We start from the raw sequence: 21449 nt of genomic DNA, 5'->3' as shown, positions 1-21449 counted from the left end.
CAAGTGGCACAGCCCTCTCCCTGTGTCTGCAGTCGCAATGTGCCTCCACAATCCCTGGGAGCTTGGCTGCTAGTGAATGCCGGAGTCAGCACCGCTCAGGTCTTACTACTAGTTAAGTCAGCGGGAGCAGAACGTGCAGTCTGCAAGCAAGGTTCCTCTTCCATGTACATTACACAGATATGGTATGTTTTGCAATTATGTTATGTTTTGCCATATGGATACATTATGTTTTGCAAATTTGAGTGGAACAAAACTCAAAGCGCTTTAAAAACCTGGGCCCTTTGCTCCAGCTCCTCCCATGTAAGACTCCTGTTGGGAGTCCTGATGGGATTGCTGTTCAGAGGGAAGGCTGGCTGCACCACCTGCGTGCTGCAGTCCTGTTCAGACCTCTGTATGGCAGCACAAGAACCCTTCAGTTCATAAGCAGACACTCATCTCACATGACAATGTGACAAAACCCCATCAGGCAGATTCATTTTTGTAGGTAAAATGTGCCAAGGAATTTTAATCCTGGGTGCAGGTCAGTTACCCACAGGAATGGAAGGAGCCAAGAGTCTTTTCCACTGGAGAGAAGGAAGCACGTTAAGGCAGTCTGTCTGGAGAAAGGTTTTTGTCCAAGTCTGATTTACCTTTCTGTTTGGGACTATCACATAAATGGCTAAGACAACACAGCCCTCTGGAAAACCAGAAGGATGTTCTTCTCCATCTCTCTTTCATCAGGGAAACTTTACAGGCTATGTACAAACTCTTGCAGAGTTGGTTAGTTTCACAAACGCTTAATCAAGCTTGATTTATTTTGGGACCTATCTTCTGCTCTGCCATTCTCACCTAATGCCTAACTAATGCCCATAGCCATCATATTTGAGCTTTGAAAAACTAATAAATATAATAATAATAATCATATAACAAACCTGGAGTTCTAGCTCTTTTAATTCTTTCTTCAGGTATTCCCCGGCAGCAGCTCTCCTGTTCTTTTATGTTACAGCTAGGGTTGTTAGGTCCATTTATTAATATTTTTCCGGATATTAATATTTTTCATTTCAAGCAATGCTGATTCTTAATATGATTTTTTTAGCCTGGTTGAGCACTATATTAGTTGTAGTAGTATTAACAGTATTAATTATAGTACTTAATAATGTTAGCATGTATTTTGTTTAAAATAATTTGTTTATCCTTAGTGAAAACCTGTATTCTGCTTGGTTTGGAGACTAATTATGTTTTATGAACCAAAGTGGGAAATTTGAAATTTAAATTTCAGCAGCATATAAAGAACCAATGAAGACCCTCAAATGACTGTGAAAATTCAAACTTTTACGTTGGCGGCAGTCAAAATTTAGCATGTATTGAAAAGACACATTATGTCAGCTGCATTATGACAAAGAATTAGAAGTCACCATATGGCTCAACTTTTCCAAATAGCAATTTTGTTTTGTATTTAGAAATTAATTTTCCAATTGAATTTTAACTTGTATGTTGTAACTATGACTGGCAAGTTGAACTTCAGCCTTAGTTTCTTTGATTCAGGACAAGAATGGGAGCAAAAAGAGAGGGTTTGATAACTCTGAAACATTCCAAACGTATTTTTTTTTAAGCTATCAGTGAGGGATGAATCTTACATCATGCTTTGAACGTGATCAAACTGAAGGTGCAATTATAAATAGGCTGAAAATTTCAACAAAAGCCTTCACTTCCACAACTTCACTGGCAAACAATTTGAAAACAATCCACATTTGTCATAGTATTCATCTAAATCCTCTAGTTCTTTTGCTCAGGGTATTAAGCCTCATGCCTTCAGCTCTGCAGCACAGCTAGTTAGAAACTTCCTGATTGAAGTTTCATCAGCAAATGCAGAGCCCAATATATTTAATTTAAAACATTTCAGAATTTAATGAGATGATAAGCCTAATACATGTTTGCATGGGCTTCCAGCATATGCTTGCATTTTTGCCAGACTGAAGGTCTGGTGTTCCCTGGACCTGCTCCTCTGTTGTGCACCCTCAGACTGAACCTGTGGGGCACAGAACTCCCATGACAGTGGCCCTGACTCGGGTTCACAGCCCGAACTGGGTTTCCAAGGTCAACATAATATAGGACATGGTCCCAAACAGCTACTAAACAACAGCACAGAATCCCAGACTGGTCAGGGCTGGAAGGGCCCTCTGGAGATCACCTAGTCCAGCCCCCTGCTAAAGCAGGGTCTCCTAGAGCAGGTTGCACAGGGTCGCGTCCAGGTGTGTTTGAATGTCTCCAGAGGAGACTCCACAGCCTCTCTGGGCAGCCTGTGCCAATGCTCTGTCACCCTCAAGGTTGAAGATGTTTTTCCCCATATTCGGATGGAACTCCCTGTGTTGCAGTTTGTGCCCATTGCCCCTTGTCCTGCTGCTGGGCACTACTGAAAAGAACCTGGCCCTGTCCTCTTGACATTTGCCCTTAAGACCTTTATATGCATTGATAAGATCCTCTCTCAGTCTTCTCCAGGCTAAACAGGCCCAGCTCCCTCAGCCTTTCCTCATCAGGGAGATGCTCCAGTCCCCTCACCATCTCCACAGCCCCCCTCTGGACCCTCTCCAGTAGGTCCCTGTCTCTCTTGAACTAGGGAGCCCAGCGCTGGGCACAGCACTCCAGACACAGCCTCACCGGGGCAGAGCAGAGGGGCAGGATCCCCCCCTCCCTCCGCCTGCCGGCCACGCTCCTCCCAGTGCTCCCCAGGGTCCCACTGGCCTTCCTGGCCACAGGGCACACTGCTGGCCCATGGGCAACTTGCTGTGTGCCATCACTGCCAGGTCCTTCCTCGCAGAGCTTCCCTGCCCAGGGGCAGGACCCGACACTGGCCTTTGTAGAACCTCATCAGGTTCCTCTCCACCAGCTCTCCAGCCTGTCTAGGTCTCACTGAACGGCAGCGTAGCCTCCTGGGGTATCTGGTGTAAAAACTTGTGTTCTGTGCCCATGGAGGTAATTCATTCAGGAAACACAAAGATAGTTTTGCAATTAATTCTAAAAGGGCTTTAAACCTAGTCTGAAACCTTAAGTTTTATATGAACCCAGACAGCCAGTGCTTGGAAGACATTCCAGACAGGCAGCTGTCCCCTAGAACTGCTCACCAAGGATAGGATCTGCTGAGGCTCCCAGATCCTCAAGAAGAGTATTTTTTGTTCCAGAAGAAAACTGCTCCCTCCCAGTCTAAAGATTTTCTTGCCTTCCACTTCTAAACCGATACCTCCGAGTTTCTGAAAACAGTTTTTCAGTGATGCAGAGCAAGCAGTTTCAGTCTCAGAAAAAGGACTCGTACACGACCAGAATCTGATCTACACAAACCTCAGTTACTGGTTGTTTCTGAGACCTGCAGCTCTGGTTACAGATAGATGATCCCTCCCTTGTTATCCCTCCTGTTCTGCCTTTGCCACTTTTATGGTACTTCAAAGATGTATCAGAGCCTGGACGGCACTGCAGCCAGGAACTGCGCTACTGCAGGCTTTCCACAGAATTCCTGGTTGGAATTGCTGTTGTATTCAAGAGGAGAAAATAGATGGGTAGGAGGAAGACCGGAGCTTGTCAACAGATTAAGTGAAATTGTAACTATGATGAATATTACTTCTGTATTGTCCAGTCTTAAAAGAAAATGATTGGCCGAAGCAAACCAATTAGTGTGGGTTTTTTTCTTTTTTTTTTCTTTTTACTTACTGTGATGATAGGAGTCATAATCCCTATGTTACCAGGATGCGCCTGGGAAAAGTTCCAGTAGGAAGCTGCATCATCCAGGGCAATATTACATCTCTGGAAGGCTCCTTCCTCATTTCAAACAGTAACGATCTCAAGTAATTTGGGTTAGAAACAGAAAACAGTTATGTTTTGCAGGCAGGCAGTGACACAGCACGCTGGCTTTGCTGTGCGGGGCACTGACCCGGCTCAGGGCTGTGGGGCTGGGGTCCCCGGGGTCCCCCAGGCACAGCCGGTGGCAGGTTTGTGGGGGTCCCGGCCCGGCCGGCCCTCCCTCTTCTGGCACACGGCTCTGACGGCGCCGGGCTGCGGGGCGAGGCCGTGCCCCTTCACAGCCGGAGGACGGGCACAAACGGGCCCGCTGCCTCCGTGCGGCGGGGGCCAGCGCTGACCCGCACCGGGCGCAGCCGGGCCGTGTGAGGGGCAGCCGGGCCCGGCCGGGCGGCGGGGCCTGCAGGGGCCGGGAGAGCGGCGGGGGCAGCCGGGGCCCGGCCCGACGGGGCCGGCGAGGCCGGGCGGGGGCAGCGAGGCCGGGCGGGGGCAGCCGGGGCCGGGCGGGCGGCGCGGCGGCTGACGTCAGGACGGGGCTGGCGCTGCCCGCTGGCGGAGCGGGGCCGGCAGCGGGAGCAGGCCCGGCAGCGGCAGGTAGGGGCGGCGGGGCCCGGCAGCGCCTGGGCACGTCGGCGGGCGGCGGCGGGGGCCCGGCCCGGGGCGGGGACACGGCCAGACCGCGCGGGGGTCAGCGGGGCGGCGGAGCAGGCCCCGGCTGCCGGGGCCGGCGGGGGCTGCCGCGGGGAGCGCTGGCGGGGTCCCGCCTGACGGGGACGCGGCGGGTGCCGCCCTGGGCGGGCAGAGCGGCGGGCGGGCCGGGGCCAGCCTGCCCCGGGCGGGAGCGGGGGGCTGCGCGGCGGCGCCCCCGGGGCAGCGGGGGGAGGCGGGCCGGTGCCTCTCCGTCCGCCCGCTTCGAGCGCTGCCGCGGCGAACGGCACGTCCCGCAGCGGGACGGGGCGTTGGTTAGCGCAACCCAGGCGCGGCCTCACGGGGAAGCGGCCTGCGGGTGGCCGGCGCGCTCCAGCCACGGAAACCGGCTCGAGGGCGCGGGGGGGCCCGCACCGCTGAGCGCTGCGCAGGAGCCGACCCGCCGCCGGGGCGGGGCAGCGCTGAGCCCTCCAGCGCCCCCCCAGCGGCCGCGCTGCCCCCCCAGCGCCCCCCCGTCCCCCTAGCGCCCTCCAGCGGCCCCGCCCCGGGCTGGCTGCACCGCACCGCTCGGGCCGCCGCGGGCTGCGGGTTCAGACGCTGGATCTGGTTTGGAATTCGCTTTTCCTGCCAGCCAGCTGGTGTGAGAACAAGTCCGCTGGAAAAGGCTGGTGGATGTTCCACAGTGGATTCTGTGCCAGAAGGAAAAACGGCGATTCCAGGGGGTGGGAGGGAATAGCCCCACCCCTTTGCTGCATTTACACCTAACTTGCGCTCAGTTTAGGCAGCTACTGCTTTTAGATTTCAGTCACCAAGGAACTAGGTTGAGGTTGGTGATAAATTGATTTCTCTTTGTTTAAATCCCATTTTCCGTGTTGGTTGCGCCGAGCTACTTTAACAAGCGAATAATACTCAGTCGTGACCACTTGCCAGGCTGGCTTCCAGCTCTGCAAGTGCTCTTTTAGACATAACGTGGGTTGCTTCTCAATACTGTGTAGAACTTCAAGTAAGTGCTTGTGCTTAAAAAGGACCAGAGAAGAATATCTAATTGTTTTTGCACCTCCTACTTCAGTACCGACAGATTGTTCTGTGTGATTCCTTGCTCTATAGCCAGAGCTGAAGTTTTGGGCACTTCAGCCTGTGTTGGGAAGATGCAGTTGTTGCATCCAAGATCACGTGCAAGGTGATCAGCTTGCACAGCTGCTGAAGCCTTTCACTGTTATAGCCCCGGATAGCTGTGAGACATTCTGTAATCACAGGCAAATCTTAATTTTTCAAGAGAAATGTTTTCTTCTTCACTTCTTCCCCGTTATGTGTCTAAGTTAAATCTAATTATGCTGTTGTGTAACAAGAGTAGGTTTAAAGGCAGCAGAATACATTCAGTGGCCTAATCTAGCACTTGCATCAGAACTGAAGTTCATCCAAGTTCTTTATTGGCTCTTAGACTATAAAAAGGCCTCTGGAAGATGTACAGTGATTGCACCTTGGCAGGGAAACTAGCAGACATGGAAGCTCCATTGGAGGGACCCATTCCTGTGAAAATGAAGAGCAAGAAGACTTGTTTCCCTGTAAAGGAAAATCCCAGGGGAGAGGAGCATACACTGAGGTGGTGGGACAGTGATGCTTTGGTCCTTTGTACCACTTTGTTACTTTGGAAGAGTAAATTGGCCTCTATTGCTGGAGCTTGTTCTCTGTCTACAGGTGACAATGGCATACTTAGACCTCAGGGCAGGTCAGGGTGACCAGGATTACAGCAGGATAGGAGTTCGACGCTCCCTTTCAGTGAGCTGTCAACTAAATGTTTGTTTTCCCAGCAAGCTGGTTTATCTTGGAGTTTAAAGTTTACCTGCAGGTGGTTCTTACTATCACACCCAAGCCTGTGAAGGATGTAGCGTTCCTTCAGTATGAAATCCTGCTGGCTGTAGTCTTACATGTTACAGTATTTGCCCAGTACTGTGGAGAGGACACAGCTACAAGTAATATCCAGTTGATGGCATCTATCAGAAAATAAGTGAACGCTTACTAACTATATTTTACTAGAAGATAACAAAACTTTCTTCTCTTAGTCCCTTCCCCCCCCCCCCCCCCCCCCCCCCCAACCTTAAACACATTCCTTGTCTGAGAGGAGTTCCTCTGTCTATTAAACCTATGCCACTTCCCCCGCCCCGGCCCTCTTCTTATGCTGCTACAAGTAGAATGTTATCTGGTAGGTTTAAGTACCTGTCTCTCATATTGGCTTACAAGCCCCACAAATAATTTATTAAAAAAAAAAAAGGCAGCCTTCTCAAGGGAGGCTTATAATGCTTCTGTTCTTGCTTTTCTAGCTCAGTCGCATCCAGATAGTTGTGTTTTTATTAATCCATTTTAGAACAGTAGTCAGAAGGCCATTATGCTATAAAGTAAAAACACGTTCTCTAATACACACTGTAGTTGATCTTTTTTCTTTAGCATGCTCCTAAACCAGAGTGCAGTGGCTGAGTGCTTAATGTCACGTGTGATAACTTGCATTTAATGCAGGGTCCTTCCCCTGCCATTGCAAGCTTCATTTAAAAAGTTGAGGAGAAATAATCTCCCTTTATGGGCCCAACTTTTACTTATTTCAGTTAATCTGGGAGGGAGCTAGTGACAATTTGGAAGAAAAAAAGTCATAAAACCAGCTTTCTCCTTCCTGTTGAAGATGAAACTTTCAGCTTTTGATTAGGCTGGACTTTGAGCCAGTGAATGAAAAAAAACAGAAGAGGAAGTACAGAAAAAGGGAGGTGGGGAAGAAGTGAGGGAGGTTAGTAATGTGAGAGTGCAGAATACAGGAAGCACACAGCACATGGAGAGAACAGCTCTGAAAGGAACTGGTGAGTCAGGGAACGCTCACTCCAGTCTGTCTTCCCAGTGTCGCAAGAGTGGTAGCTGTAAGCTTGTGCGTTTTCCGGTTAAACTTAAAAGCAGTCCCTGATAGTCATGTTGGATTGCTACAATTGCACGTTTGTTCCATTTGTTAAGTCCTAGAATACTAGTTGTGCCTCACTGGGTATCTTCAGCTGAGACCTACCATCTCTGTCTACAATACACGCAGCTATAGTATCTGATATTATACCTTGAAATGCCTCTTTCTAATGTATTACTGTGAAATACTGAAGCCTGCTTTTCTCCCCCTCACCTTCCTCTTCCGTCTACCAGATTAAGCAACAATGACATTTGTGAAGAGCGGATGGCTGCTCCGGCAAAGTAAGTCATGGGCCTTTTACCTCCGTTTCTCCCCACTGTGCCTTAACATCTTCAAAAACATCAGAGCAACTTAGTAATTCCCAGGGCTTTCTTAAAACAAGTTTCTAGCTCTGTGAGTGTTTTTTGGTTTGGTTTGTTGTTTTTTTTTTTTTTTTTTTATCTTTAGGACACTTTACAAAGTGTTTTAGGACAGCATTTCCATGGGACTTTTTGGGTATACTGGTGTGAAACAGGGTATACCATATCTGACGCGTCTGACTGGCATTAGGCTTCAGATGCTGCTCTGTAATTAGTACTGTATAAGTGGAGACTTGGAAACTTTACTTGACACCTTAACTTAAAGTCTTCAATTAGTCATGCCCTCTGCTTGTTCTTGCAGCAAGTTAGAACTGAAGCGCCAGGTTATGCACTTGAAAATAAACTCAGTTGTGACTTTGAATACTAGATAAAGTATGGAACCCAATCCTGTAATGTTCTGAAGTAGGGATGCTGTGGTACACGATTTTGCTTGGCACCTCAGAATGTCTGGGGCAGCTGTGAAGGATTTACTGGGTTATTTTTTATTAACTTCAGGACACAAATACTTCCCAATATGTGCCCTTAAAAGTGACTGTCTGATTTTTAAGGTACTATTTTACGGCGTTGGAAGAAGAACTGGTTTGACCTGTGGTCTGATGGCCGCTTAATATTCTATGATGATCAAAATCGCCGTGATATAGAAGATAAAATCCACATGCGAATCCATTGCATCAACCTCAGAGTGGGGAATGAATGTCGAGGTAATAATGAAACCTTCAGGATCTGTGTATTCAGTTTCTCTACATTTGCAGTGCTTGCCTAGCGTACCATTTACAACAGTGCTGCAGTAATAAATGTGGCCAAGGTGTGCAACTTCATTGTTGTTAAAGAAAAACAACCCATCCCCTAAAAAAGCCCCAACCCAACCAGCTACTAAATTCCCCTATAGATACCCAGGGCATGGTATCACCATGTGACAGATTAGGTTAGGGTTCGATACTCCTTTTAAAACTCAGTGAGGACAGTGTACTATATATGCAGGTGGCAGGCATGCACGTAAGAACAGGATGTTCACAGTAGGCTTGTGTCTGATTATAGAGTGTTAGAGGTGTAATTATAGTGCTGGCTGGAGTGAGAGGCAAGACTAGAAATGGGAAACCTCAGCAGATATTTTTTTTTCCAGTTATTACTAAGTTCACTTCTACCACTCGTTAGTACTTGATGCTGACACAAGTAAAGGATGTACGTATTGGGAGAGCACTTATTGCAAAGTAAGAATTGGTTCTGCTGTGAGACATTTGCATTTCTTAGGAATGATGTTCAGAGCTGCTTACTTTCAGGAGGCTGAAGAGTGAGAATGGGTTATTTCCTTCTGTAATTGGTTCTGATGCCGTGGAAGGCAGCTACAACTGGCCCTAGTTTATTTTGTCTAGACTTTTGCATAAATGTCGCCATTCTTGTAAATGTGATCGTGAAATTCTGGTTATAGATATTTCATAACTCATGTCCTTTTTCTAACTCAGATTTCCAGCCTCCGGAGGGGAAGCAGAGAGACTGTTTACTGCAGATTGTTTGCCGTGATGGGAAGACAGTCAACCTCTGTGCAGAGAGTCCAGATGACTGCCTGTAAGTCTGCCAGATAATACTGGGTTTGCTGCCTCTTCCTCTTTTATCTTTGTTTTTCTTTCTCTGCCTGATGATTTTTCTTGCTTTGGACTTCGAAGACACATTTGAAGGAAGTTTTCAAGCAAGTAAAAGCAGGCTTTCAGTGACAAAAAACATAGCTCTCCTATAAGAAGTTGTGTAGCTCATGCAAACTAACTGCAGCTGAATTGACTGAAAACACTGAAGGGTGAGGAGGAATAAAAGAATCTTATTAAAATGGTTAGTGCAAGATTTGCTGAACAGATTTTTTTTTTTTCCACTTTTCCCATTCTTCAAGTAGTACATGATCCTGCATAGCCCAATCAGTAGTGCAAGGAAGAATACTCTATTACGATGAACTCCCAGCTGAGCTTGGCTATGTATGGTTAGATAACTCCTATCATCAGTGTTTGCGCAGTACGCGTGGTGCAGCAAGCATGCTCCCAGCCGTATGGTGTGGGGGTATCTGTGGGAAGTACATATACCTTATTTTCAACCTGTTATAACATCAAGATGCACACTCTCTAGTCAGCACAGATGCAAGTGTCCAGGCAGGAGATACAACTTCTCTGGTCCATCTCCTCCTATTACCTAATCCTGAGCTGGTTTTGGCTGCATATTACCTAGCTGTTGTGCTTGCAGGGAGGCCTTCAAAACTGCATCTGTTCCTTCTCATGTTCCTCTTCATGCCTTTTTAGCTCTGCAGAGGGAGTAATTATTTCTGAATCTTGATGTAACACTTTTGTGCATTCATTGTAGTGTATCATTACTTTTTGACATGTGCAGTATCTTAAACTCTGCTCCTGCAGTACCTCTGGTTGCTGACCTTGGTTTTTTCATAGTCCTAAAAAGAAAAAGTGGTGCTAATTTCTATCAGTGTTCCAATAAACAGTGGGTTGGTTTTTTTTTTGCAGGGCATGGAAAATTGCTCTCCAGGATGCCAGAACAAACACAGTAAGTGTACTGCCTAGACTTTATACAGATAAAGAAGCAGCACATCAGTGTTATGTGTGGTCCAGAAATTTTCTTCTGAAATCATGTTCCATCCTTCTGTGCTGGAGAAAAACAGGGTCATGAGCATGATGGTAAGGCTTGTCAGTGGTGAGAATGATCCTCTGGAGCACAAGCACTTGTGGTCCTTGCAGCCAAGTCCAGGCAAATAGATGCTGGGTGGAAGTGAATGGTTTCAGGGAATGATTTCTCTGGGTGGAAGTGAATGTTTGGGAAGGTCTGTAAGGGAAGTGGGCATTGAGGCTATGGACAAAAAGTAAATGTTCTGCAACCAGTAAAAATGCATTTTTCACTCCTTTTCAGTACTAGCTTTCCTTAGATGGCTAGACTGAACCAGCTAGAGATGTTTGTGTCTCATAGGGAAATGCTGGGTTTTGTAGAAGCTTATCTCAGTTTTTTATGGGTCACATTAACATTGCCACTGTACTGAGGCATCTGTCATATGATGTAACTTAGATCTGTAGATATCCGAACCAAACACTTGTCATAGCAAAGCTACCCTGGATACAATTGCCTCTGACTGCAGCCATACTATGCTGCTTCATGGTGTTCAATGAGAAGTGAAGGAATTGTCCTCATGCAGAGGGGACAACACTCATGGTCTGTCTGCCCTTGGTTTAGACATTTTATCTTGCTTATGTGTGAGATGGTGACTCCTGGTTTCAGGAGTTAGGAGCTGCTGCTTGTCCTGTCTCTGACAGCTGCCAGCCCTGCTAGATGGCATTCAAAACTTGCCAGTGCATCACCTTTGTCAGCCAAGGCAGACCCCTGCTACTGAAAGTAGGGCAGGTAGCTCTCCGCAGAGGTAGTGTCGAAAATTAGCTCTTCTAAAGCTGTTAAAGGTCTCCAGCAAAGACTTGAACTAACCACGTAACTGGGTTTGAGTCCATCTGTAGCTGTCTGATGCAGCTTTCAAAAATACCAAACAGCCAGCAGTGCCTCATAACTTCACTGGAACAGCAGCAGGGTGATCACCCTACTTTGAGAATTATGTCATTTACAGACGTTTACCGGCTTGTGTTGTACAGAGTTCCCTGTAGCAGGACTGAATACGTTTCCTGCTAAGATACGAGCACTTGCTGGACTTTTTCTCAGGTGGTAGAAATACTTGTTTCTACATATAGTGCTTTCAACAGTATGTTTCGAGCAACAATTAGAGTTTCCACCACAAGTTTGAGCTGGGATATAAGCCACAGTATGCCCTCAGAAGTCTGTCTACAGTACAAAAGACAATAGGAACATTCTCTATTGAGCTAATAAGGCATTCACTTTTAAATTAAAAAAGGGAGCTTTTTTTTTTTTCTTGGGATAGGGCACTAACTAAAAGCATCACTGTAGCTTTCTGATACTAGAGGCAAAAACACAAGGCTACTGTAACAAATCTTAATTAGCTTTGAGAGCTCCTTGTAGATGGACTGAAGTAAGTTATCACCTTTGCTTCATGGCTGCCTTCAAGAAGGACCAGAATTATAGGTGGCATTGCAAAATAATTCCTTAAAAACAACCAAGCCCCCCCATATCCCTAGAATTAAGCCTCTTTTACCATATATTTTTTTTAAAGCCCCCCCATATCCCTAGAATTAAGCCTCTTTTACCATATATTTTTTTTAAAGTCTCCTCGCAGCCAAAAAGTGAGAGGTGGCTAAGAACTGTAACAATGTTCTGCTAAAAAGTTCAGGTGCTGCTTTTGGCTACTGCATTTGTTTCCTTTATCTGCCCTTGCAGAACTTGGTGATACCACCCTAGGGTGCCAGGAAGCAGTAGCTGAGTTGTAAAGACCTTTTTATCTGAAAACGAAGGATGAACAAGAGGGTAATTTCTAAAACTGAGGCTATGAATGGTGGAAGCAGTTGGTGTGCTTGCATGTACACATATGCATGTATGTGCACACACACAGGTAAGAAATTTTGTGGCTCCTTCCTGTGGTTGATCAGGCATGTGTATTCTCCCAGGTCTGCTCGCCAAGTTCTTTCTTTTTGTAGCACTTTATAAGGTACTCACTGCTTCCTTAACATGTAGCACATCTAAAGGTTACTCTTTCTTTGGAGTCATTCAGTTTTAATCCTTGTACTACTCTTAACTAGCTATCTGTAGGAAAAGGTGCTAACTGCTGTATTCCCGTGCTGTTTAGGGCTACCTGGGATCTGATGTGATGTTCGATGAGACAGCCATTTCCTCAGCCCCTCCTCCCTATACAGCTTATGCCACACCATCACCTGAGGTAAGAGTTGCAGTCAGGAAGTATTAAAATAAGCAAGGTAACGTAAGTGGCTGTCCTTCAGGCGCTCAAACTGTATTCCCAAAGTGCTGTGTTTCACAGTTGTATCCAGCTTTAAGGTTTGTACGAAAGCAGGGTGAGTAAGGCACTAACAATCTATTGTCACTCCTATTTTGCATGGATTTCCTTTGAAAGAGATGAGGCAGATCTAGTTGGGAGGTATATAAAAGGGTGGCTGCTCAGTCAACTTGGAAAATAAAGCTGCTCAGAGACAGAGCAGAAAATACTTGGCTGATCTTGAAAGATACTGGCCATGCAGCTTGTGACATAAGGAGGTGTGACTACACTTTCACATTGTGTAAGCACTGGAAGGATATAAAACCAGGAGTTTTAAAAATAGGATTTAATGACTGGAGCTGTCACTTTTAACACAGAAGGATTTAGTTGTATCCAAGATATCATAGCAACACAATAACTCTAGCTCCTGGATGCAGTGTTCTTTTGCAGTGGAGAAGGAGCAGCACTGGGGCCAAACCAGTATACGCTGCGGATTTCTGGATGTTCTGACTGATGTGCAGTGGTACATAAAGGGGTGGTTTGGGGTGGTGTTACTTGTTGCAGTATAGCTGCTCTGCTCCAGCCCCTCACTGTTAGAAATAGTTGTTAAGACCTAGAGGTGGTACTGGGAGCTTTATCAGGGCTAGTGGCAGTCCTTTCTTTTTGGAGAACAAAATTGGTTCCAAAACGTACAGCTACAGAGTATCTGTCCTGCATCTGACATCTACTTGCAGTGCGCTAGAGGAAAGTTGGTTGGAGTTTCAGATCAGCTGCTGCCTACGTGGCACTTCTGAGCAGTCCAGAGAGCTGCTGTTGGCATGAGAGCAGAGAGGAGAAGCCGGTAAGGCTGCTGCAGCTCTGCCTGATGATCCGGGCTCTGCCTCTGCCGTTCACCATCCAGGAAGGCTGGAGGTGGAGTGCTGCTTAGAAGCACTAATTTTTGCAAGCAGCGGTTCTGAATCCTTTCCAGGGACTAGGCAGACTATATCAGTATGGACTAGATATTTTAGTGGAAGTTTGACTGCGTTAGAAATGAGGGAGAATTGAACAGAGTGCAAAATCGGGTACATAGCAGAGAATACCTCTGTAATGGACATTTTTTATTTCATCAGGTTTATGGGTATGGCTATGATCAGTACAACGGTGCGTATCCCCCTCCTGGTCCTCAAGTCTTCTATGCCTCCAATGGACAAGCTTATGCTGTTCCCTATCAGTATCCATACCAAGGTAATCGGTATCAACCATATCCTTCACCTTCCTATAGAAGTTACTTGTGTCAGTCTTTCTGGCTTTAATTATATTAATCACCATCGTTTACCACCCACCACTCCTGCACAACAGAGTGATAGAAAGAAACATGACTTGCAGCTGGAACCAAGTGCTCTTACCCTTCCATGACAAAGCAAGTGCAGTGAAATTTGTATTAAGTGATTTAACCTTCCCAATGTGATCCCAACATACTTAAATTACTTCATAAACTCTTTATGAAGTACACAGAAAACGATAACTACAGGAGGCAGCATGTTTTCTTAGGAAAGATAGAAGAGCCAGAACAATATTGATTCAGTACTCCATGACGGGCATTGATAGAGCTTTTGATTCATCTGTTGCTCTTATACCTAGCTTAATTATTTCAACAGTGATGGTCAGCTATGACCTCAGAATTAAACCCAAGTTTCAAAGGTAAATCCACACCCAAACCATGGTTGTAACTGGTTCTTGTCCCACATGCTGGTATTGCTGTAAGGCAGTGCATTCAGCCTTGTGAAGTCTTCTGTTTCTCTGTTCAGGTTTGTATAGCTTTCAATCCCAATAAAAGAGGGAAGAGAGTAAAATTTTAGGGTGTGCTTTTAAGCTTAGTCAACTTAATTTAGGATTAGCTTTGCACAGAGAGCCACAATCCTACAGAACTGGGGCTTTAGAGTAGTACAGGTAATATAAATCGGAAGATTTAACTTACTAATTGCTTATGATCTGGCTGTGCAAACAAGAATCTCTATTCAGAATCTTTCTCAGTTTTGAGGGAAATTCTTTTCCATCTGACATTTGTCAAATTACTTCCTTTGCCTTTTCCATTTTTTATTACAAGGGAGGTGCATGAGCCTAAAGCTTTTAAAGCTTTCTTCATCTAAGTTGGTGAAGTCCTAAGATACAGAGTGTATATATGCAAACACAGGGGAAGGTGGGTTCTGTTGGTTCTCAGCAGCTGAAAAGCAGCAGCTTGTTGAAAGTCCCAAGAACTATTTTTAAAAACTAGCAGCAGGCGTAGCTTCAGAAACCTCTATCATAAAAATGCAACTCTCCTAAACAGTTTGCAAGTCCAGTGTGTTAAGATACCAGTTTTAGGCTGGGCGTAGTAACCAAGTCTTGATGTTTTCCTTCACTAGAGTTAGTGCAACTAAATCTCAGGGGTCAAGTTCACCCCTGGCAGCTAACTTAACCCCTGCGCTTTCAGCTTCATTGCTCATTCTCTGAATTGGCATAATCCTCCTCATGAGTTTCCCAGTCATGCATTGTTGAGAGTCAGTGAGAGCTTTTTCCAGTTGTGTTAGCTGGATCACTTCAGTATCTGTTACAAAGAACATTATGGTATCTTCAAGAACATTCAATTTTCCTGAAATGTCTGGAAGGGAAAGCAGTACTGTATGGTTGCTTTGCAGGTAGAAGATAAGTCACAAAACATGACAGATGGAGCTTGTACAAGTCTGTTGCAGAGCAAGGGTCAGTTGGTGGTGTCTTGAGTCTTAGGTTAATGCCTTGCTACCGGGCCAGTCTTCATCTGGAAAGAAACTTAGCAGCTGTCACCGCACAGTAGATCAGTCCAGTATGTTAAGGCTGAACTGAAGTAGTAGGCAGTAATTATAGAGTGAATAACTGGTACGCAATTCCTGACAAACCGCTGGCTTAAGAGTTGCCAAAGATTTTTTGGCAGAAGGAACTACACTATTTGCCTTAACTTCAAGGCTGAATCCATTTTTAAAGCCATTTCTTGCATTAAATCCACTAAGTGTTGGATAGAATGATGCAAGTGGATCATAGGTTCTTTGATAATATTAATGCAGAACAATGTTCCATTTTATGTTTATGATGAGCTTTTCTTCCAGGTATGGAACTCTTAAAAGGCTAGAAGTATTGCTAGACCTCTGCATTTATTTAATAAATGTGGAGGCTGAACCCAAAGCAGAGATGTATTTTACCTTTGTAGCTGATATCACCTTAGTGTTCAATGGACGAAAGAGGGTGAAAGAGTGAGCATGTTTTGAAATTGCAGTGTGTGGTGTTAAGATACACGTTTCTTTTGCCCTCCTCCTAATGATCTCTTATTGCCTAGGACCTTACGGCCAGCCCCCTGCAAATCATGTCATCATCCGAGAGCGTTACCGTGACAGCGATGGAGACCTTGCACTGGGCATGCTTGCTGGAGCAGCAACTGGAATGGCTCTGGGATCATTATTCTGGGTCTTCTAGATTACCCATTCCTTATCTTTGTAGTTCCAAAAACCTTTATTGTGTGCAATAATATATTGGCAATGTTGTTTACTGTTAAACTTTAAGAAATGCAATAGTTATTTTTCAGTAGTGACATCTTAATAACTGATTCTTAACTGTCTTATGGAGAGTTTAAAGGCACCATTTAGTTAAGTGATTGGAGATGATGTGTTGCTCTAGAATTCTGTTCTGATGTTTGGAGTTATAAGAATTTGTACTGATAAGGATGAATGTGAGCACCAATGTAACATGGTAGCAGTTGCTAGCTTTATGAATAGACAGTTACTATAAACACCATAGAAAAAATTGATTTTTTAGGGGGAGTCTAAAATCTGGTCCAAATAGGAGGTTGACAGGAGCCCTGCATTAGTAGTTGTGTACTACTGGCTTCTAAACATTCCCTGGACAAACATATAGCTCAGCAGAAACTCCTTGGCATTAGCTAGTCTGCCATGCTTGAGGATTTTTTTTGTTGTCCAACTTGCCTGCAGATGGTAGTGTATTTTCTTAGATGGAGTCCTATACCTGCCTCTCACACCGCCCAGGTTGTCTTTGAGAATGTATAAGCAAACCACAAAAAGCAACAGCACTCCTCAGTTCTTTTATTCTCCCAGAAATGTGAATGACCAGTGGCAAGGAAGACCAATGTTTGTTGTTCCACCAACCTCTTTATCCCGAATCTTCTCTGGTCAGCTGGAAGTAATAGATCTCCAGCTTTGCAAGCGGTCTTTCATGTCTGTACAGTTGCCTCGGACACTGTACCAAGTGCATTACTGAGGAAGAGGCCGTTGTCTAGTGCCTCTGCTCATTACTGCTATCGCTCGGCAGAGTCTGCAGGAGGAGAACCAGCTTGAACAACCCTTGCCCTGTTGGGCCTACCAGAACCCCTCTGCAGGCAGTAATGGTCAAGAGGGCAGAGATAACCAGCACAAGTAGACCTTGTGCACAAGGCACTTTGACACCAGCTGCCTTGCCATGGCTTGGAGAGAAGGTCTCCAAGGTTTCCTGAACCACGTTCATTATTTGCAACTAGTTCTGAGCACAGCTGAGGCTGGGTTTGTTCTGTGCACACTTTCCCCTCATATTCAGCAGGTCTCTTCTTCCCTTCATGGCTTGTTAAGGAAAACACTCCAAGGAACCTGGCTGGCTTTGCTTCTATGTCTGGTTCCTTTATACAATGTGCTCTTGGAGGCTGCTGTGCTATGAACTGTAACCTGGAGTGCAACTGTCATGTGTGTTATGTGGCCTGTTATTTTATCCTGTTATAATCCATGCTGAGCTGTGCTTGGCAGGGGAAAGAAAGCTCTGAAGAAATGCATGTGTTTTGTTACTCAGGTAAAAGAGGCAGGGTGCCTACGTTGAGTTCTTTATAGGAAGAGGACTTACTTTTATACTTCCACTTTCAGCTTCCTGTATTAAAACAGTAATATGTTGCCTGTCTTATGCTTTCATTCAGAAGTAGGTTAATTTCCTTAAGGTTCGTGGGGTTTCCAGGTATGTCAGGAAAGATGAAAATAGATGAGAACTTGCACCCATATAAATTTAGATCGAGCCGCAACCTTTTTCTTTTCATCCTAAAGCTGTCTTGGCTCTACCCTATGTATTTAAGCCATAGAGATCTCAGACAAGAGTGGGTAGCAGCCAGGGGAAGCACTAAGCTTTCATGACTCTCAGGACCAACCCAATAAACTGAAATGATTGGAAGTAAACAGATGGATGTAATCTTGGCTGCATTACTAGAAGTGGGCCTAATCCAGGGAACGTAAATTTCTTTTGAGAAACTTTGGCTTGGAGCGGAACACCAATGTGCATGCATGTCCTTTCACAGATACAAGCTGCATATGTTCTGCCAGTGGTATGTACTGAAAGGACGTGCTGCAGGTTCAAAAGAGGACTAAAGCAGAAGTGTCCTATTGCTAGTCTGAACTAAAAGAAATGGGAGTACATTACTGCAGTTCTCTTTGAGGCCTGGTACCCTTGAGGCCAGAAGGAGATGGTGACTGTCTAGAACTTCAGTGAATTGTCACCCTTTTTCAGCCTTGAGAAAACCTCGAAGCTGACTACAGGTCTACACTGCTGTTCAGTTTGTGCTTTGCAATCTAGCCAGTGCTGCAGATTGCCTCCATCTTCTCTTCTCCCTGCGTGATATTTAGGGGTCGGGGAGAGTAAAACAATTGAACATAGTTGTGATTTCTTTTGAATTTCAGAATGATTGTGAAAGAATAGCACAAAGTGAATCAGCTAGTAATTTATTTTAAATTCAGTGTTTTATTGTGTGGTGTGGTTTTTTTTTAAAATGTTTTGCAGAGGGACATGTAAGTCTCTTGTGCTTTCAGGACATAACTGTATCTAGGTCTCCAGTTTCTTCGAATAATGCATGTTAGATAAAGACACTGTTCATTGCAAAACATTGCTGGGTTGGATTCAAAGCAAGAAATGATCTTTTGAAAAGTTCAAATTGAAGTATGTCTCCATTAAAAAAATAACCTTACCCCTTTCTCAAGGGGAAAAAAATAATTACAAATTGAAGCTGAAGGTTCTAGTTCCATCTTTTTTAAATATAAAAATACAAAAATAATGAGCTATCTCTCTATCCTGCCAGCATAGGCATTTTGAAGCTAGAAAGCCAGTATACAAAACTGTGCTAGAGCATAAACTCGAGAGATAGGTGATACCACAGTGATAGGAAGAGGCAGTGCGTGTGCCAAGATCACTTTCCAAACAGATTGAAATGGTAGTCCTAAGCAGGTGTTTGTTTCGGAGTGGTGCTGTTCATGATGCTGTGATTCCAGGGGTACCATAGCACCCAGGCACACACTTTCCCACCTGGGGGCCAATACTTGCCCTCCCTAAACTATGGGCAGCCCACAGCCACTACAGTGCCGCTGTTCTTGCCGGGTATGCTATTGGGTAAGGATGACTAAGTCTGTTGCGTAGCAGTTACAGTCCGTTCAGAATTAAATGTCAATGCTGACAGAGGTCACAAGGCTGTACTTTCATCTGTGACTAATTACTTTTGGATTCTTAGTCATGGACAGCTGGGCAGGGGCAGGCTTCCAAAGTGGGGTGGAAATGCTCAGCCTTCTCAGAAGTCCAGCCCCATTAAAGAGGTGAACCAGGGCCCTCTTCCCAAATTCTTAGTTACATTTGAAGACATAGCTGGTGGCTTCTTTGGCTTGAACGTGGGGGACTAGGGAGCCAGCCTCTTCTAGTGAGTGGGTAAAAGCTTAAGAACTAGAGGGGAGTGGGTGGGAAGTGTTTACATACAGAGCAACTGCACTGACTTTTGGCAAAGACATCTTTTGTAGTGATGAAGCACATTTCTGAGCTGCGTCTAGATGGAGCTGCTCTAAACGTTACACAACACTGGCTTCATTTTGTTTGTTCTTCAGTGGAGATTCAATAGGTGATAGAACCAGCTAAGCAAGCTGAGTAAAGAAGAAAATTCACACTCGTGTTCCTCAGATATGTTTTTGGCTTTTCCTCTTTGTGATATGACCAGGATAGATACGTGTAAGTCACAGAGGGTAGCATGCAGCAGATGTTCCCCCCCACCCTGATCCTTCATATTCTTGTGCACTATTTTAACTGCTGCTTTTACTCTGTCTTCATTCTCATTATTAATTTATATCAAAATTTCCTTAGCAATAAAATTAATATTTAAGTGTAATTGTTTTGTCTTGACATGTTTACTAGCCTTTGTTCCACATTTCTCATTTAGTTGGTCTGTAGACAGGTATATGTTTTTCAAAGGTAGTCGGCTTACAGAGGTTTTCTTTGCAAGGAAACGGTGCCATGATTAATTCTGTGCACCTCCCGTCTTTCCTAAGCAATTACAAGGGTGACTACTTGGTAGAAAAATGAACTAAGACAACTGTGGCTGCTGAGTTACGGCTCAGGCTGACATACCTCAGTCATCTCAGTTGCCATTTAATAAAGATGATGTAACATCTGTGAAATCAAAGTAACTCTGCGCTAACACCACTATAGCTATAGATTAGAATTAAGGCCTATTTCTTTTTTTAATGGAGTTGAAGGCTTTGACTCAGAAACGCTTAATCTTGGATGTATGCAGTGCTGATCCAGATTTACCATTTGACAGTGTGTTATCAAATCAACAGATTTGTACTGTTGAGTATTACAGTAAGCAGCTTGGAGCACAGATGTTGCTCTGGGCTAAATGCTACTGGTTGCTGTATCGGTATTTCCTGTTTATGAATTGCAGAGTTGGGTACAATCAATAAGTTTGCTTAGACAAAGACACTAAATGACCACAACTAGCTCTGCCACCTAAAGGCAATCTATCTTGTACGTTTGTTGGGGATTAAAGTGTTTGTCAGAAGGACCACAGTACATTTTGTAAAACGTTATCCTTGCTTTATGTACATTTTGTTTTTACTCTTGAGGGGTGGTGGCTTTTTTTAGCCACTAATCTGGGGGAGGAATAAAAACAAAAGTGCTATTTAAACCAATCAGTTAATGTAGGAGTACACATCGCTCTTCTCCCCAGCATGCTATGTTGGCTATGGCTTCTTATCAGTTGTCAGTGCTGTATGATGGATTTACCAGGCTAAGCAGACCATTATGTACGCTTAACCCTGCCCACCAGAGCCTACCTTTACTGAAATTTCTCCACCTGAGCAAGTTAGGGAACTAAATTTGCTGTGCAAGGCTCCGCAGCTCCATACCTTCCTGAACTGCTGTGGTCCTGAACTGGCAAAAGCTTGGGGAACATGCTTTGCCCCTGTTCCTGCTTTCCCTTCTCCCGACTGCATTGCCTGTCTGGTTTGTAGTTGCAAAGTGCAACCACAGTAAAACTTGGGTTGTAGTCCCAAAAGTACCTTTATTTGCTCCTCTCCTTCCTGTTGCAGTTTCACTACAAGGCACTGAGGTGGGTGTGGAGCATCTGCTGTTCTCTCCATTTCAGCGGTGCTGAAAGCTTCCCCTGTTACGCTGTGAGCACATACTACCTAAACACAACTGCTTGTAACAACGAACTGACACCGGCGCACTGCTTTGGGGGTCTGCCCATGACCACAGGTTCCCTCATCAGGCTTCAGGGTTTTCGAGGCATCTCTAAGAGGCTCCAAGACTCACAAGGCACATAAAATCTCCAAACGTATGGGTGTTAGTAATTCAGAACGTAAGATCTGTGTGATGCTGATTTTTAAGGTGCAGGTAGTGGACGTTTCAGCCTGATGACACTAGGCTTAACGCGACTGGGTGCGGCAGGTGCGGTACCGGTACCGGCTGCTTCGCTGAGTACTTCAGGGCCAAAGTTGGCTCCGTGATTTGCAAAGTCTTTCGATACGACAGGTGAAGTCAAGAAGAGCGTGAACCAGCGCTATCGCAGCCGAACACCCAGGGCGTTCAGGGG

The 21449-nt window shown here is 45.1% G+C and overlaps 1 protein-coding gene across 1 annotated transcript; it reads left to right on the top strand.

The window, feature by feature from the left end:
* The first annotated feature begins 4253 nt into the window (after positions 1 to 4253).
* On the top strand, positions 4254 to 19742 carry PLEKHB2 (pleckstrin homology domain containing B2). Its single transcript, XM_055723575.1, has 8 exons — positions 4254 to 4362; positions 7588 to 7635; positions 8262 to 8414; positions 9177 to 9279; positions 10212 to 10251; positions 12440 to 12529; positions 13696 to 13810; positions 15915 to 19742. The coding sequence occupies exons 2-8, from the start codon at positions 7599 to 7601 to the stop codon at positions 16049 to 16051; spliced, it is 675 nt and encodes a 224-aa protein (XP_055579550.1). The 5' UTR covers positions 4254 to 4362; positions 7588 to 7598; the 3' UTR covers positions 16052 to 19742.
* The last annotated feature ends 1707 nt before the right edge of the window (positions 19743 to 21449 follow it).

This window comes from Falco cherrug, chromosome 11 (genome assembly GCF_023634085.1).
Source record: "Falco cherrug isolate bFalChe1 chromosome 11, bFalChe1.pri, whole genome shotgun sequence".
Classification (NCBI taxonomy): domain Eukaryota; kingdom Metazoa; phylum Chordata; class Aves; order Falconiformes; family Falconidae; genus Falco; species Falco cherrug.
The sequence above is the reverse complement of the archived record's forward strand: the minus strand, read 5'-3'. Positions and strand labels throughout refer to the sequence as shown.